Genomic DNA, 19725 nt, shown 5'->3' with positions numbered 1-19725 from the left:
CAGGCAACAAGCGCTTACTTACGTGCTTCCAGGCGCTTCTATTCATCACACGGGCTCCATCTTCAACTCACTTCAGCCCGTCATCCGCCATCGCCGGAACCCTGCAAAACAAGAAACATCATTACTAAAGACTTTAAAGACATTAGAATTACTCGAAACTTACCGTTCGTGCAGTAAACGACGGACAGCAGTCCTCTGAAGTCAAGAGGCCTGCTCCCCTTATCCAGTGAAGAAACTGGTTACAGCACCCTGCCCCGAGGCAGATGGAGAGCATGGCGTTCACTTACCTAAGGTGAGAGCGTTAACCTTTGGGGTTTTACAGGAGAAGAGAAAGGGAAGAAGAGAGAGACATTCAATAACCCAGTTCCTTAATCCCATATTTTCTATCTGCAGACATCTTACCCTTCAAGTCAGACATACAGTGCACAGAGGTCCAGCCCAAAGAGCCAGCCGTGTGTTACACATCACCTTTGAAGATACGGTATACGCCCAGTCAAGACCGGCGCCTCTACGGGAATCAGGTGAGCGTTACATCTCCAGTAGGAGGACACATTTCCAACTTCACCCACGCATGGGAGGGTATCACCTCGGACAGATGGGTGCTGTCCACGGTTGCAGGGGGCTACTGCATAGAACTACTTCAACATCCTCACGACCGCCCCCCACGACAAAAAATGCACTCCGAGGAACATCAGCGGATCCTTCTGGACAAAATAACACTGCTTCTATTAAAGGACGCCATAGAAGTGGTCCCAACCAACCAGGTAAACAAGGGTATTTATTCAACTTAGTTCCTTGTGCCAAAGAAAGATCTAACAATGCGCCCTGTATTAGATTTACACCCTGCAAACAAGTATGTCAAGCCACAAAAGTTCTGCATGACGACGTTACAAGAGGTAATCCCGCTACTAAAAAAGGGGGATTACATGGCAACACTGGATATGAAAGATGTCTATTTTCATATTTCAATGTTCCCAGCGCACAGAAGATTCTTGCATTTCAAGATAGCTAACAAGCATTGCCAATTCAAAGTGCTGCCCTTTGGAATAGCCTCGGCTCCAAGGGTATTCACAAAGGTACTGGCGGTAGTGGCAGCGCACCTGCACAGGGGAGCAATCCCAGTGTACCCCTACCTGGACGACTGGCTCATAACAGGGGAAACACTTCTAATTTGCAGACAAAACATCCAAACAACGATCAACCTCCTCTTTCAATTGGGCTTCTCAATCAACCAGAAAAAATCAAGCCTAGTGCCAAGCACTTCCAAACAGTTCCTAGGAGCTATCCTAAACACAGAGGGAGAATTGGTCTTTCCTTCAGAGGAAAGAGTAAAAAATGTGTTACTGCAAATACCACATTATCCGGCTTGCCGCCAGATAAAGGTGCGCAAAGCAATGCGTTTAATAGGCATGATGGCATCTTGCATATACCTGGTTCCTCACGCGCGCCTGCGCATGCGTCCCATACAGGAGTGGTTGGCGAAACAGTGGTCTCAGGCAAGTGGTCAGTGGGATGATCTAGTTGTCATTTCGCCAAAATTTGTACAAAATCTTTGTTGGTGGACGAGAGAAAACCTAACGAGAGGGAGCCCTTCTACGACCCACAGATACAGGCGGTGGTCACAACGGACGCCTCACTGGCAGGGTGGGGGGCTCACTACCTTCACCACACAGCTCCGGGTCTGTGGTCTCACACTGCAGCTCAGAACCACATCAATGTGCTGGAACTTCTGGCAGTATTCAAAGCCCTTCAGGCATTCAAACCCCATTTAACAAACCTGTCGGTGCAGATTCTAACAGACAGCACCACAGCAATGTTTTATATCAACAAACAGGGGGGTACACGTTCTCCAAATCTATCCAGACTTGCACAGAAAATCTGGAAACAGGCACTCAGACATAAAATGTTCCTGTCATCACAACATGTTCCAGGGGAACTCGACGCTCTAGCAGACTCATTGAGCGGAGATCCCCTACCAGAGGAACACGAGTGGCGTCTACACGAAGAAGTCGTAGAACACCTCTTCTCCCAATGGGGTTTCCCAACTATAGACTTATTCGCCACAAGCAAAAATCGTCAATGCGCAGACTTCGTGTCCAGGTTCCCACAGCCAGGCTCCAAGGGGAACGCCCTATGGATGAACTGGTCAGGGAAATTTGCTTAAGCTTTTCCCCCAACTCCTCTCATGAGGAAGGTGGTGAGCAAGTTACACAAGGAACCAATGACGCTTATCCTAGTTGCTCCTATGTGGGCAAGACAACCCTGGTATCCACATCTGCGCAAACTAGCAATGTGTCATCCCATCAAGCTCCCGTGCCTGTACAACCTACTCACCCAGCACGAGGGGCTAACAGTGCAACCACAACCACACTCAATGAACTTGGCAGCATGGCTCCTGAAGTCATAGAGTTTGGGCATCTTAATCTACCACAAAGATGCATGGATATCTTGAAAGAATCAAGAAAACCTAAGTCTAGGCACTGCTATTTTGACAAATGGAGACAATTCGTAATTTGGTGCCAGACTAAGCAGATCAACCCCATAGATTGTACTTCATCTAACATTCTAACCTATATGCTGCACTAGATGCAGGGTTAGTGTTCAACTCCCTAAATGTCCACCTGGCGGCCTTGTCAGCCTACATCACTTCCCATAATAAGGTTTCATGGTGGAAGGTACAAGTCATCAAAGCATTTATGGAATGGGTAAAGACTCCACCCTCCGATTTCTAACCCACCGCCAGGTTGAGACCACAATGTGGTACTCGCTAAGCTCATGGGACCCCCATTCAAGCCTATGCACAAGTCTAGTCTCAAACACCTGACTTATAAAACTGCCTTCTTAGTAGCTATTACTTCTATAGGAAGGGTTAGTGAAATCCTAGCATTGTCCGTGCAGGATCCTTTCTTTACTATGCATAAGGACAAGCTGGTTTTACGTACTCAACCTAGGTTCTCACCTAAATTCATCTCCAAATTTCATGTAAACCAGTCTATTGAGCCTAACGGCTTTCTTCCAGGAGCCCAAACGCTCTGCTGAGGTAAAACTCCACACACTAGATGTGAGGAGAGCGGTCCTCTACTGCGTAGAAAAGACCAGACCGGTAAGAAAGACAGATCAACTGTTTGTCTCCATAGCGCCAGGCAGAGAAGGAGATCGCATCTCTAAAATGGCCATCTCTAGGTGGATAGTCGAATGTATCCAACTGTGCTATTCCCTATCAGATAAAACATTGCCTTTTACGCCAAGGGCCCACTCCACAAGATGTACTGGAGCTACTCTGGCTTTAATTGCAAATGTCCCCTTATAAAGTATTTGCAAAGCAGTTACATGGAGCTCAGTACATACTTTCACTCAGCACTACTGCATTGACAATCATTCCAAGACAGATACACAAGTGGGACAAGCAGTTCTAAGACATTTATTAGCTCATAAACCTTCTCACATCCCACCTCCTTCTTCTTCCACTGCTCGCTAATCTATGCACAGCATGTGATCTAAGCAGATTCTACAAGCTTCAGAAGGGATACATTACTCACCGTAATTGTATTTCTGATGGTTGTATCTGCTTAGATTCACATGCGACCCACCCTTCCTCCCCTCGGAGAGAAGGCGCATGGATGCTTATGAGCTTGTCTGATACATATCTTCTTGGATACAACTGTACTCGCGCTACACCTCATTCTACCTCATGTCAGAAAAATAACAATCTGAGGGACCTCGATGCGTGAGGGATCATGGGTACATTGGACGTCACACTAGGGATAGTATTACTGGCACGCCCTGTCGACGTCCATTTTCGAGGTTTCGAAAACAACAGATGTAATACTCCACAGCTTCCTCTAGATGTCGGTCTAAGCACAGCATGTGAATATACCAGATACAAGCATCAGAAATACAGTTACGGTGAGATATGTATCCCATATGTGGTGAGTTGCTTCATGTTGGTTACAAGAATTGATTTTCTACTCCGACTACTTAGCTGTATTCATCCAAAGTTTACTATTGCCTTGTGTAATGCTTAAATGTCTTACTGTATGAATGTTAATGCTTTTACTTACCTGTAATTTTGATATTGTTTGTTTCCTAGTATTTATAATAAATAACCATATTTTTATAATTGTACTGTGTAGAAGTGTATAAGTGTATTCTTGACTATAGGTGTGCCCGGAGTTCTTTGTACTTACCTACAGACCTGCTCCCTCCTAGTCTAAGCCTGGCTGCTCAGCCATAGCTATCAAACCTTTTGGGTGGTTCAGGCCAAATGTAAGAATTGGAGCCCTGTACATCTAAGAGTGAGTCTTCTCTAGTCCATAAATGGACTTTAGCAAAACTCCCCAACAACCTCCAGGTGCCTAGGTTTTGAGACACACCACCACTTCTGATGCTATTCAACTAATGTCATGGTCATGGTGGCGTCAGCTCTAATACGTGGGTTTCCTAAGCCCCATATCATTTGCCCTGATTAAAAGTGACTTTCTTGATAATGATAAATGTATTTATAGCTTTATTTAGAAGTCCAAGCTGCAAGAATAAGGTTGGATAGAACAGTCACTAGCACGGACCACACATAACATAAAGATGAATAAAACAGTTTTGATGTCACCACAATACCCCCTTACACCCAACTATGTGCAACCAAAGCTAGCAGCAGCAGTATATCACACCTGATAAGATAATGAAAAACTGATAGCTTTACACATAAAGAAGAAAAGTAGTCCTTTTACACTTTCCATTGACCAACATACTACATTAGAAGGAGTGAACAGGTAGGCATACTGGTGAGCGACCTGAAAAGCCCTCTTCTCATGAAATATTGCTACCAAGGTATGTATTTCTTTCACTACATCAGTTGTTTATTGTACCTGGTGTTGAATCTCTGAATCATTCAGAAAACTGTGTGACTGACAATAGAGTAGACCAACTAAAAGGCATTTACCAACCATCTCCTTTCTGTGGGCATAAACACATTATGCAATCTTGTATGAGTCTTAATGATAACATGTATGCCACAAGAATAGATATTCTTGACCCAGGTGCAACTATCATTCAGAATAAGCAGCTCCAACCACTCCCTGGGCCAACGCCCTCCCAACATATCTGACTGCCTACCATAAATAACTGACCTTGTTCTAGTTTCCTAATGCATTGCAGCCGTCAAGGCTTAAACGACTACAATAAACAATCCATTCTCAGTCCTAACCAGACGTCCGTGGTTGTCCCTATAGCACTGATTAGTAATCTTGGAGTTTCCACAGTATCTTCATTTGCCATAAGTCCCGTGCACAACCCAGCCCCCTTTACATTGCAGGATTTAACCGGGAGCTAAATTGAAGAGAAAGGTCTTAACAGCCTTTTTAAAAGAGGTGAGTGAATTTTCCTGCCTGAGATAGAGGGGTAGCTTGTTCCAGGCTGCTGGTGGTTGTTCATCAAATGTTGTACCACCAAATCTCGTAACATTGAATCTTGGCTGTGTTAGTATTGTAGTATCAAATGAGCGTAGGGGGCGGCTCGACATAAGAGGAGTCAGCCAATTGCATAGATATTGCTCAGAGTCCTTATTACAACATTTATGGGACTACGATAGAATTTTGTGTGTGACCCAGTGTTTAACCGGAAGCCAATGTAGTTCCTGTTTGGCCTCTGTTACATGATATTTCTTGAAGAGACCGAAAACAACTCGGTGCGATTCTGAACAGCTTGGAGCACATTGAGGTTGGCTTTGGAGGTTCCTGCCAGAAGACTATTACCATAATCGAGACAGGAGTTAATCAGAGCTGTAGCTAGAAGGACCCTGTTTTTTAGAGAGATATATGCACGAATATAGTTGCAGTTTAATGGTGTACCCACAAGCCGCTCGAACTTGGGCCACATGTGGCTTCATGGACAATTCGGCATAAAAAATTACACCTAGGGTCTTGACTGACTTAGACACTTTAATGATGTTGCCGGCGATGGTGAAACTTTAATATTCAAGATCACGTTTTTTTATCTTATTTCCGGATGGTATTAATAGAAGTTCAGTCTTGTTGGCATTTAATGCTAAGGAATTGGTCACCATCCACACTTGTATGGCATGATATACGGGGTTAACAAGTAGGGTATCTTTAGTGTAGCAACCTGGCAGCTCGATTACGACCTGAGTGTCATCGGCATCATTAGTATGCTGGACACCCAGGTCATCAAGGAGTGTAAGGAGGGGCGTGATATAAATGTTAAATACGGTTGGTGAGATACAAGACCCCTGGAGCACACAACATGTGACTAGTGTGGGATTTGAACTGGCATCTTTTACTGCCTCTCTTGCATTTCTAGGACCTAAGTAAGAAGAGATCCAGGTCGATTAGATTGAGAGCCATGTACCTGTTCTGCCAAACTGGTGACATGCTGTGCATGATCCACCAAGTCGAATGCAGCAAATAGATTGAGCAACATCAGATGTACTGGACTATCTACAGTGCTTGCGATATTCGATTTCAGATCTATGAGAGCAGTCTCCGTCCCATGACCTGAAACTGGATTGTTTGGAGTTCAGGAGATAGATTGTTGCTTTCAGGAAAGCCCTGCAGTTGGCCATATGCAACCCGTACTAGGGTCTTTAGTAGGAATGGTACACTGGTAATTGGGCAGTAGTGTTTAGCTATATTGGGATCCAAGGAGCTCTTCTTGAGGAGGGGGTAATCCATGCCTCCTTCAATACTGATGGTACGTTTGCCTTGGCAAACAATGAATAATATGTGTTACCCATGGCACTAATGTGTTCATACATTCTTTAATCACATGATGGACAACTATCCCCTAGACAGGATTTTTGTTTCATAATGGCCATTGTTTTCTCCGAACATGGTTTAAATTGAAAGGAAATTTACTCATGTTCATTATTACGGACCTGGTCTATGCTGTTGGGCGATCAGTCATAATTGGACATGGGTGCTGATCATGGGCTTGTTGTGTTGCTATGGATTCTAGATGTACAGAGATTTTCTGCTTAAATTTATCATGTATTGTTTGGCACCATGATGAATTCTTTATCAGTGTAATTGCATCTGGAGTTTTTCCTTCGAATTCATTGAGGATTGCAAATAGTTCTTGTTCATTTGATTTCGCTGTAGAGATCCTGTTATTAAAGCTTTAGGACTTTGCATCAATAATAGCATTGTTTCAGTTAAGAACGGATTGTTTGTATAAGGAATGAGAAAGAGAAGAAGAGTCATTTTGCTACTCTTTCTGCTTTTCTCTTCAGGCGACGTAAGCCAACAATAGAATCGTTGAACCAGGTACTGTTACTAGTTTTAGATTAACACCATTCAACGTTTTTTTGGGAGCCATGTTGTCCATCATTGCGTTAATAGTATCTGTAAAATGGCAGGCCAAATCGTTGAATTTGTTAAGTTTCCACTGGTCTAAGTTTGATTAGCAGCTGGTTTGATAGAGATTGTGGCATTATTTTCTTCAAATTCCTATCCATGGCATATTGTTTGGGAGTAGGTTTGGAATGATCAGACCTGATTGGTAATAAGATGGAACAGTTCACCAACATATGATCGGACCATGGACAATGATCGATGCTAGTTTCGGTCGTAGAGACACAGTGGGCCTCATTCCGAGGTGGGCGCTAAGGGAGACCGGGCACCGGTAAGGAGACCGGTGCCGGTAATCGCTTGCCGCCCTACTACGAGGTCCCTTAGTGGGTCCCTCCAGTAACGCCTGGTCTGACCAGGCATTATGGACGGGACCTGTTAAGGCACTAGGGTGCAAATAACGGACTCGACATATGCTAGCCCGTTATTTGCACCCTCCCCATTCCCATTGAGCCCTATGGGGGCTCAAATGGGAATGGGGAATGGCATTTTCAATGGGGACTTACCGGTCCCGCAAAGGGCGGACTATACCGGTAAGTCCCCATTGAACTAGACCGGAGCCGGACCATTATTGGTGGCAATCTTCGCGCAAATAGCACCTTGACTACCACCAATCTCGGAATGAGGCCCAATGTGCCAAAACCCAATCTAAAGTGTGCCCTGCCTTATGGGTGGTAGGATAGAGCACCTGATTAAATCCAATAGAGCTTGGTGCTGACACAAGGAAAGTAGCTTTTTTTTATCCAAGGGATCATTAGCCCAAAGATTAAAGTCACCCAGGATAATAACAGGTCTATTGGCTTTGGTAAAAGCCGACACTTTCAGCGTGCTTATGAAAAAAACAGATTTTATATCATAACTAACATCATACTGTAATCTTAGTTACCAAAACCTATAGGGTACGGAGATTGGTTAATAGTGGTGACTACATGTACATTCTACCGGGGTTACATTTCTAATTGGTTAACACTTTTCTGAGGGCTCCTCCTAAGACCACCTCTAAATTGATAATAATACAAAGACGTCATCTCCACAATAAACTATTGGTTGCCATAATGTGTAATGGGCGGCATAACATTAGGGTTTTCATTGGTTGGCTTCATACTACCAAACCTTGGGCAACTAACAGGTCATCAAGACATGAGCCAGACAGGAGACGGGGAGAGAGGCCCGCCGACTGCCTTCCTTTCAATAAAAGAAGATACCATCCCTCATTTCTAGGCCATGAGCCAGGGTGATTCCCTTTGTATTTGGCCTTGTATAGCATCTTGTGTCTGGGTATACGTGTACAGAGTAAGGCAGGTGTTTTATCGGTGTATATTGCTAATTAATAGATGGTGTTCTTCAATTTTGAGTCACGGGTGATAGGACCGTGTTTGGAATTATTTCACCCTGCATTTATTAAGATTTTAGCTAATATTGGTGCAAGTGTTATGGTTTCTTTTACCACTGGGGCCATTCTTGAGCTGTAGCTATGGAAGACGTAACTATCTTGCTCTCAACACATTTCTGAATCTTAGGTCAATTCCCAAGGCTAGATGTGATGATGCACGTCTTCAGAAATCCTCAGGAGCCGCTCATTCAGAAAGTCTTGAACTGCACAGGTGAGGTCGCACTCCACTGCTTCTCCTGATTTCTTGACATTCCAGATCAGATTTGTAATGTGTTATTTAGTGATTGTGCTCATGACAGATCCTATCCTCGGCCCTCCCAGGAGGGCATCAATGTTTGACATCTATTCCAGCCTTTCTATGCTCCGCACATGTCCATTAATTGGCTGACCGCTGTATGCATTTCAATCTGCAAGAGCACTTTCTGGCCCTTATCATACCTGATCACCCATATCAATTCTTCCCATGCATAACAAAGCCTTTTGCTTTACCAATCATATAGCTGCCCCTCCAGAACAATTTGGATATTGATATGTGAACTTAAAAACACATCCTGATTATAAGAAGCTGAAACATTCACAAAGGTTTACCTAAATACTCATATCTGCCTAGACAAACTATCATTTCCTAACATAGTTACCGGCTTGCTATTATCAGTGAAATTTTTGAATTCCTGCACCTCCTTACCAAGAGATTTAGAATATTGTGCAATAGTTCAAGATATATTATCCGGGCCATGTTCTTGCGTACACCTCACCGCTCCTCTCTCATGGAGTGATCACTTTCTCCTTCCCTCCCATCTCTCTCTCTCTCTACCCCTCAGGCCAAGCCAACTCCAGCACTGCCACCTACCTTCTCGGTTATCCGACCCAGGAAGTATGTGTCAGTTGAGGCTTTCACCGCCACTTTCTCTCCCCCTCCTCTGGCTGACTCACATCCTGACACAGCCCTTTCCGTGCTCCACTCTTCTATCGCTGATATTGTTGATGTTCTTGCCTCTGTCATGAGGGTCCGCTTGAAGCCCAAAGCCAAGTGCAACTACTGGTTTGACTCTGATCCTGTTACCATTATACGTAAGTGCGGGGTGGCTGAGAGGAAATGGCTAGTTTCTTGCGCATCCTCTGACAAACTGGCCTGCCGCCTGCTCCAAAGGCAGTATCAGCTCTCTGTCTGCACTAGGAAGAGAGCCCACATTCAAGCCCGCGTCTCTGTGGTATCTAACAACTCGGCCGAACTCTTTAAAATCTGCAAGGAGCTGGCCAATCCTGCTGCAGTCTCTACCTCTCCTGTCCCCTCCCAGGCTCTCTGCACGGCCCTGGCTTCTCATTTCATCTCAAAATCCAGGAAACCCTGCCCACCCTCTCATCCTCTGCTCCTCCTCCCTCTACTCTCTCCTCTACTTCCACCCCCCATGTGACCACCTCTCCTCCGTCTTTCTCTTCCTTTCCTCTATTCTCCCCTGACAAGGTTTCTATACAAGTCTGATCTATGAAAGTCTTGTCAAAACAGTATATCTTTCGAGGAACTCTTTCGGTGGGGTTGTCCTGTTGCTGGACCTCAGCGCCCTTGGTTATATTGCTGGTATGACTTTTCAGGGTCGCTTGGAAAAGCAACAACGGAGTCCTTGGTTCCTCTCCTCCGTTTTGGAAAATGAAACTCTTTAGGGTGTTACATTGGCTTATTCCCAAGCGCCCACAAATAACTGAAAAGGATGACAAATGACTCCCTTTACAGTGTTCAGAAACTCCACATCTTGTGGTTTATTATGAGATATTCTGGTGCCCTTTGTGATTACACGTGTTTCGATGACTAAATCATCTTTTTCAAATCAGGGCTAATTGCACTGTTGCCCACTAGTATTCTTAATGTCATGTCATGTGAATAATTTCATGGGTTAAATCCCAGATCCATATTTCCTTCACTGCGTCCCTTGCCAAAATGTCCTTCCCTGTTCTTCCAAAACCATCAAGGACCACATTGACACCCTTGCTCCTGCCCAGGCTGACTTCTGCAACCACTCTTTTGCCACTGGAGCCTTCCCTTCCTCCCTGAAGCACTTTCTTGTGCACCTACTTCTCAAGAAACCCTTAGCAGACCCTTCCTGCCCGGCCAACTATCGCCTGATCTCTATCACTCCTTTCCTGGGCAAACTCCTGGAAAAGCTTGCCATCGCCCAGCTTAATCTTCACACTGAATCTGTTGGTTGTCTCTGTGACCATCAGTCTGGCTTCAGAGCAGCCAGAAGCATGTAAACTGCTCTCCTGAACATCCATGAAGAACTGCTCTCTAACCTTGATTCTAATCTCCCCCCTGTCCTCATCTTACTCAATCTCTCTTCTGATTTTGACTCGGTCAACCATGCCATCCTTCTCAATTGCTCAATCGTCTCTGTGATGACCTGGGTATCACTGTTCAGGCCTTGGCCTGGCTGACCTTGTTCCTCTCTGATCGACCCTCCCAGGTCCAACTTGGGTCCTTCCTTTCCTCTATCTCGCTCTCTACGTGGGTGTTCCCCAGGGGTCTAACCTCTCTCCCTGGCTGTTCAACCAATACCTGGCATCTCTCGCCCACCGTTTTGCCGCTCTCTGCTCCAACTATGCGGATGACACTCAGCTCGTTTTCAGGCTCCCTTCTCTGTCTGCTATCCAGGAGTGGTGTGCCACCAACAAGCTCTGCCTTAATGCCAGTAAGACAGAGATTCTCCGCATTGGCACACCTGCACCCTCCTTTCCTGTCTCTCTCTGACCGGCCTCCCTTGGCCCTCTTCCTACTCCCACCTATGAAGCTAAGAACCTCAGAGTCATCTTCGACTCCACACTCTCATTTTCTCCTCGCGTCTCTAAGAAGTTAAACTACCAACTGCACCTCCTCAGAGGTATTCTTCCTTTCCCCTCTTTCCCCCAGAAGCTTACTGTTTCCAGAGCTCTGGTTCTCTCTAGGCTGGACTACTGCAACAGCCTCTTTCTAAATCTGCCTGCTTCTACTCTCCGCCCTCTGCAACTCATCCAAAACAGCAAGACTTGTCCTTGCCCTCAAGCCCAGGGATTGTATCTCTTCAGCACTGAAATCTCTGCATTGGCAGCAAGGATTTAAGTTCAAGACCCTCTGCATTGTCCACAAGGCCTTCTGGGGCCTGGGTCCTCAATACCGCCAACTCTCTTTGTAAATACCATCCTACTCGAGCTCTTCGTTCTTCCAACTCCTTCAGGGTCAGTCGCTTCTCCAAGCAATGAGTTGGTGGTAGATCTCTTTCTTTGGCTGGCGCCTCCCTCTGGAACAGCATCCCTGCCTCTCTGAAACTCGAGGAGAACCATCTCTGGTTCTGGAAGCACCTCAAGACCTTCCTCTTTGCTTTTGCCTTCTCTCTTCCTCTCCCCTGCTGATTTCCTGTCTGATACGGCACTGGTCACCTGGCTACCCTCTGATTTCGGGCCCACGTCCCTACCCGCCGAGTTGCACACCCGCACTGCCTCCCAGCAACCCTTGCACTTGGGTCTGTATCTGTAACCCTACAGTCCCCCTACCTGCACTTTTGGACACCTGCCGTCTGCACTTACCCTTGCACCTGCCACCTGCTGGCCGCACTTCTTGTTATTGTTTTGATCCCATGTACAGCACTGCCCACTCCCCTTTCCTCTGGCACTTTTCCCCTCCCCTGTACGATCTCATTGTCACTTGGCCTAGTAAGATCGTTGTCTCTGTCCTCCCTCTGTTTCCCCCTTCCTTGCCTCGTCCCACCTTGAAACACTTGTGTATAGGCGCGTTACAAATACTGTATCATATCATATCACCTCAAGCAAAGTTTGTCTGAGCACACTCTTTTAGTGACAGTTTTATTCAGTCAGGTGGGTAACTAAGAAACAAAGGCTCATGCGGATTATCTATGTCCCTATCCACTTTACAGTATTTCGGGATACAGTGCTGGTAATGGAAATGATATTCTGTGGGATAAGACCAGCAACTGGTGAGGGTTTCAGGTTCTCATCCTACCCCTCCTTTAAAATTATAAACAGCTGTAAAATAACCGGAGATTAACGTTTGCCATAAAGTTGCTGTCAAAGTATAAATTGTGTACACCTTTTAAACTTAACATCTGTATTTAAACATTTCCTGCATAGTACAATTCTAACAAGCGATTTTACTGACATCCTGATCAGACGCTCAAGTGGTCTTCAGTCTAAGAGTCTCTCTCCTGTATAACAACTTGGATCCCGACACACTGAGCTACTTGTAACCAATTGAAGGCTGCAAATAGATTTTTTAGATATGGGATCCGCTGAGACATGTTTTGCCGGATCTGGAAAAATCCCATGCAAGCCACTGCTTCAGGGAAAAGTACCTTACACCTAGTGACACCCCGATGCACAGCATGAGGAGTTTCATCATCTCATGCTACCTGTACTACGGCGTTAGTGAACCACACAATAGTCCTTTTGTAAAATACAAGTTAATGGCTCAATGTTAGAACATATCTGTTAAGTGGCTTGCGCGATCTCTTCTCATCAGGAACGACAGATGGTAAGCATTCCGTAACCGAAACCGTCTGATCACTTTGGTGGAGGTTGGAGTTTGATGTTCATCAGTGACTGCTAGTGCCTCTGCATACTCCTCAACAGAAATACAGGTTGGAAGGCATCATAATAAAATCCCATTTAAATGCACCCCACACTGCCGGTCTACACAACAGGCACAGTTCCCCCATGCTGGTCCGTAATGTAGTGCTTTTGCCAGCAAGGCTAGCTCTCCACCTCGGCAGTAGCAAGCATATTACTCAAGTTCATCTTGGTGATTCCCTTACTAAACGTGTCAGTATGGCTCTGATTTTCCCATCATTCCAGACCGTTAATCAGAGTCACGAAATAAAGGAATCCCATCAGAAGGATCACTACGATCAACCTGATCTCGATCATTTGGTGCAACACTGCATTTGCAGTGTAATATGTACCCATACCAATATCTCTGACTTGTATGGCCTTGTCTGAAACAAGCAGTCCCTGCTGGAGAACCCTCCATCTTCTAGGAGACAGTACAGTCCTCTCTTGTTGCACCTTAACAAACGCAAAATTCCCATGCCTCAGAGAGTGACAGGCTTCCTCCAGTTGTTACAGCAACGCCTCTCATTCCTTAATGTCCAAAGACTTTATAGAAGAAATTAATCTCTTGCAGTAGGCAATTAAAACATCATACACTAAATGTATGTTTCGAATAGGCATATTTGGACGGCAGTGAGGAGAGATGCATAGGGCTCAACATAAGCACCTTGTGTGGGCTCAAACCAGTTATTTTGCTCAATGAACTACGAATACTAAAATGTTCCGGGGGCAAGGCATTGGCACTTTAGTCTTGTCTCTCCACAGATCTTGGTCAGTTTATTTTTCATTTTCACATTCTGTCTTTTTGCAGTCCCCTCTGATTGTGGATTATGCGAACAGTAGCATTATTTTTTGTATTTCAAGTGCTGCAGACAGTTCTTTGACGACTTGTCCAGTAAAGTGAGTGCACTTCAACGCTGACAAGGTAACAAAGTAAGGTACACAAGCTCTAAAAACTAGTTTCTCTTGATGAAGTTTCTAAAATGAATAAAACAGTTTTCGATGTCACCGCAATCCCCCCAACTATCGGTTTTGTAAGGCCAGACAAATGCAGGCTGGCCTTTCTTAAACCCCTTATATTACAATCTAAATACCTATATTCATTATGCTTTCATTTGCATCTTCCATTTGGTCATCAATATCATGTTCACATTGACTGCAATAAAATGTTTTATTTGACTCTGTAGCGAGAGGATTAACAGCCCAGACATTCACTTCTACCTTGATAAATTGCCAATGGCAGCAGTAGTATACCACACTTGATGAGATAATGATAAACAGTTAGAATTACACATAAAGTGGAAAATTAGTCCTTTTACACTTTCCATTGACAAACATACTACATCAGAAGAAGCGCCCAGGGTGAATACTGGAGAGCGACCTGAAAAGCCCTCTTCTCATGAAATATAACTACCAATATGTGTATTTCTTTCCCCACATCAGTTATTTGTTGTACCTGGGGTGAATCTCTGAATCATTCAGAAACCTGTGTGGCAATACACCACCACTTTGCGCCGCCTCTCGTTTCCGCTACTTTCAGCTCCTTGCCCACCTACATTGGAACTCCCTTCCTTTCACTATCCGCTCCACTTCCACCTATTTCTCCTTCCGTTCCTCCTTGAAAGCAAATCCCTATCCACAGCCCTCCCTGGCGCCTTTTCTGTCTCCTTCCAATACCCTCTTCCTCGTCCCTCTATCTTCCCTGTCTCCCCATGATCTCCATCCTCCCTCCTAACTCCCACCACTCCCTACGCTTTCTCCCTTTTTTCCGTCCCCTCCCCTCCATTCTTCTTCCACCTCAAATGCAAATTGTTCCACATGCTGTTTTTCTGGTTTGTCTCATATATACTGTTATTGCTTCTATGTTATATGTTTAATGTTCCCGTGTTGTTAAACTGTAAAGCGCTTTGGATTAGAGCGCTATATACACAATAAAATACAAATACAAAATACAAATACAATAGAATAGACCAACTAAAAAGCATTTACCAACCATCTCCTTTCTGTGTGCATAAACACATTATGCAATCTAGTATGAGTCTTAAGGATTAAATGTATGCCACAAGAGTGATTCAACGGTCATTCACAATAAGCAGCTCCAACCACTCCTTGAGACTGCCTAACATAAATAACTGACCTGGTTCTAGTTTCCTAATGCATTGCCGCTGTTGATGGATAAACGACTATAATAAACAATTCATTCCCAGTCCCAACCAAACATCGGGGGTTGTCCCTAGAGCATTGATCAGTAATCTTGTGAGTTTCCACAGTATCTTCATTTGCCATAGGTCCCGGTGCACAACCTCGCTCCATTTACATCCTGCACAATGACGAGTCCTACATAACCGGTGGAGGGGGGGGAGGTCCAGATACATTTCGATGGGCCCATGAACTCGAATAGAGCACTGCAATCTGGCCGCTGTAGCTGCTATACTCAGTGATAATCCCACAAGAATTTAAGATGGCTAGGGAAGTCCCAAAATTCCACAGAGGTTCTGGAGCCAGATCAAGCAGGACTCAGTAACAGAAATAAACAAAGTGGAAGTAAAAACCCAGCTTACTCTTACGTCCCTTCCCCTTTCCTCCATACTGCATGAGCTTCCCTTCCAAGGTATGGGAGACGGAACCTTTATCACCAGAACAAACCTTCTTCCCCTTTAAATTTAGAGGGGCGCGGCCCAGGGAGCATGCGCTTCCCTGACTCCACCTCCTGGCGCCACACCCCAGTCTCCTTTTCCGAGTCGACGGGAACGGGGCAAATTCACCAGCGCTCCTGGGTTTGGCTTCGGCCATGTAATTCCACGCGTGGATACTTCTTCTCTTTTTCTTTTTTCTTTTTTGTCATTCAGGTACTCAGTCCTCGGGCGTCACGCTCCTCCCCGGTGCATGTCGACTTCTACAGGGTTCAGCAGGTATCCATCCTGCAACAGGCTCTTCCCAACTTCAGACCCCCACACCCTCTGCCTACGTTGCCTTGGCCCAGACCACGGCTGGCAATCATGTCTGGCGTGTGACTCGCTGTCCTCGAAGGCGCTGAAGAACAGACTAGCCAGGTGGAGGGAGCTCTTCCAGAAGTCGCCTCCATAGGATCTCAGAACCTTGTGATACATCGTCCCAGGTCCAAAGTAGGGCTGATATTTTCCAGCGCACCCCGCAAAGGGAGACTCCTTCCCAAGGACTCTCCTGCGCGGGAGGGACCGGTCAGGTCCTTCCACCGGCACGTGCACGATGCTTCTTCAGCTTCCGGCCTTTGGGTCGAGGGGTCCTCGGATCCTCCCGGATGCAGTATCGAGGGACCAGAAGGTTCTTGTACCGGGTCTACACCCGAGGGGCTACTCCCTTTTAACGGCCCAATGGTCGAAGGGCTATGCCCTGACTCCGGCAAGGCGTCCGAGGGGCTACACCCTAACACCGGCAATACGTCAGAGGAGGCGCCTACAGGCAGCTCTACCATCCCGGGTTGAGATTGTCGCACCTACTGGGCCGAGACCCAAAGAGCAGGGTAGGTCTCGTGATCCACACGCCAGAGTCCTGGATGAGGCCGCACCCAGCGGGCTGGGCAACATGTCGCAGGCACGTGGCAGGCAGCTAAACAAGATGGCACCCGCACCAGACAGGAACACCCGTCCGAGTGTCAATGTGTGACTGGTCGCAACCAGGTACGTGGCCTACAGCCTACCCTTCATATATGCAGGGCAGCTTTCCCATGCGTCCATATGGACTGGGTACACAGCGGCTCCAGCAGCCCCCCACTATCCTGTCGGTACCCGCTGCCACCTCTTCGGCCAGCGAGGAGAGGCTCTTCGATAAATTCCTCGGCCTCATGAGGCCTCCTCAGATGGGGGTTATCATCAAGCATGCAGTAAGGGAGGTCCTCCCCACAAGGCTATCAGGACCACAGACGCCTCCATCGGGCTCCTTGACCCCGGTGCAGTCGCCTCTGCCGGCTCCGCAGCCTCTGCCGGCTCCGCAGCCTCCAGCTGCAGTCCCTGTACCCCAGCCTCTGGCGCCATCTACCCCTCCTCCTCCGCAAGATTCACCAGATCTGCGGGATACGGACAAGGAGGAGGACCCGGACACGCCATCCTCAGCCCGGGCCTTCCACGAACGTCTTGCTGGCCTGGTGAAGTAGCTAGGCCTACCTCAGCCCGAGGTCGAACAGCCGGCAGAGGGGGTTCTGGCTGAAGTCCTCACAAGACACCCCTCTGCCAACACGGGAATTCCACTGCAAACTGATGTAGTCTCCCTGGCCAAGAAGGGTTGGCTCAAGCCCCACTTGGTCCAGCCGGTCAACCGACGCCTAGACGCGAAGTACAGGCAGATGGAGGGGGACACACTCTTGCTCTCGACCCATCCTCAGCCACACTCCTCGGTGATCGCTGCGGGATCACTTTACTCCAAGCCTCAGTCGTCTTCAGCCTCTTCCTCTGCAGCGTTGTTAGGCAAGGAAGAGAAGATCTTGGAGGATTACGGCAAGAAGATCTACTCCAACACCTCCTTGCACCTGCGCCAGGCCAACGCAGATGCCCTACTGGCTGCCTCCAACCAACGGTTATGGCGGGAAATTGCAGACTTTTTCTCCCGGAACTCCCCACCCAATGCCAATCACGCTTTAAAGTGGTGCTAGCTGAGGCCAAGCTTGTGGCGCACGACCTCATGGAATCCACAGTGGCGCATATCGATACCTCTGGCCGTGCCATCTGCATTGCCACAGACATGCCTGGCTCCGGGCGACGAAATTCAACCCGGACGTCCAGGAGCGCATTCTGGATCTAACGTTCGAGTGGGGGGGACCTCTTCCTCTCCTCTACGGATGAAGAGCTGGACAAGAAGAACAGCTCACAATCAGCAAAGTCCTTGTCCATACTTACAAAGACCATGCCAAAATCTTACACCCCATCTCAGCAGCGCTCAGAGAAGGGTTGTACATATGGAGGATTCTGCGGCTTCCAGGAACGCAGATCCAGGCAGCCGGACCGCTCGCCGTCACAGAGCCGGTGCAAACAACAAAAAGGGGGAGAGGGGAGTAAGGGCTTTTTCCAGTCCCCCTCCTCAGCCTCCGAGGGAAAGAAGGCATGAAATGCCCCTTCGGGTCCACATGTCTCCAGTGGGGGGCAGGCTTGCTCTCCATGCACATTTCTGGTGCCAGAATTTTACGGATCCTCTCCGTAGTATCCACGGGGTACAGCCTCCCATCTCAGCCTCTCCTGCCTCCTCCCCTCCACTCCCATTTGTTGGGACAGCAACTCTTTTGGCAGAGATCCAGTCGCTCGTAGAGAGCCAGGCAATGGAGGAAGTTCCAGCCTCCCAGCGAGGCTTTGGCTTCTACTCCAGGATTTTCGCCATTCAGAAAAAGAACCAGGCGACCCTGAGAGTTGTGCTGGATCTTTCCACCCTCATCCTCTCTTTAGCCCTGCAAAAATTCAAGATGGTTATGCCAGCTTTTATAGCGGAGACATTGGACAAGGAGACTTGGTGTGCTCCCTGGATCTGAAGGACGCGTACCTACACGTTCCCATTTGGCAACCCCATCGTTCTTTCCTACAGTTCAGAATCATGGGCTACCATTTCCAATACAAAGTCCTCCCGTTTGGACTCAACTCGGCCCCCAGGGTCTTTACCAGACTCATGAACGCTGTGGCGGCCCACCTCAGAGCGCAGGGCCTCCACATCTGCCCATACCTCGACGACTGGCTTGTCAGGGCTTCATCTCTGGAAGCGATTCACCACTCTTCCCATGCCTTTATGAACACAGTGCATGACCTGGGCTTCTCGCTCAACCTCAAGAAGTCACAGCTGCTCCCGACGCAAACTCTGACATTACTGGGACTCATTTGGGACACGTTCTCCAATAGGGTCTTTCCGTTGGAAGACAAGATCTCGCCATCAAAAGGGCCACCGCCCACTTCCTCAGCAGAGAGGTGACCTCAGCATGGTGGTACCAACATCTCCTGGGACTACCAGCGGCGGTCCTGTTAGCCGTGCCGCACACGACACTAAGGATGAGAAGGATTCAGCTGCACTTTGCGGCATCATGGAGTCAGGAGCAGAGCTCTCAATCCGAGAGGACCACCGTTCCTCCATCTCTCCACCCGGGCCTAACTTGGTGGTCCAGGGACTGCAACATGCGAACGGGCAGGCCCTTCCAGCCACCCTCTCCGCAGGCCACCATCACCACAGACTCCTCGCTCGAGGGCTGGGGAGCCACCCTGGACATTCTCTCGGTACACAGCACCTGGACTCGACAGTAGCAGGAATACCACATCAATTGGTTGGTGCTGAATGCCATCTGGCTAGCGCTCAGAGCATTCCTACCACTTCTCCAGGGCAAAGTTGTCCTCATTCAGATAGTCAACTTGACCAGCGTGTACTACGTCAACA

General features: G+C 47.3%; 1 protein-coding gene across 9 annotated transcripts in view; it reads left to right on the top strand.

Annotated features, from left to right (window-relative positions):
* Nucleotides 1-19725, top strand: part of KRCC1 (lysine rich coiled-coil 1) — a 520596-nt gene that overhangs the window by 354278 nt on the left and 146593 nt on the right. For 5 of the 9 annotated variants that reach the window (XM_069632191.1, XM_069632194.1, XM_069632190.1 and 2 more), the window contains exon 7: nucleotides 8882-8965. The exons of the other annotated variants lie outside the window; for them this stretch is intronic. In XM_069632191.1, the coding sequence (XP_069488292.1) occupies nucleotides 8882-8965 (84 nt within the window). The remainder of the gene's footprint in view (nucleotides 1-8881; nucleotides 8966-19725) is intronic. 9 annotated transcript variants of the gene reach the window in all.

The sequence above is a fragment of the Ambystoma mexicanum genome, chromosome 6q (genome assembly GCF_040938575.1).
Source record: "Ambystoma mexicanum isolate Mex_15411 chromosome 6q, UKY_AmexF1_1, whole genome shotgun sequence".
NCBI classification, from domain to species: Eukaryota; Metazoa; Chordata; class Amphibia; order Caudata; family Ambystomatidae; genus Ambystoma; species Ambystoma mexicanum.
Note: the sequence above shows the minus strand (reverse complement) of the source record. Positions and strands in the feature narration are given on the sequence as shown.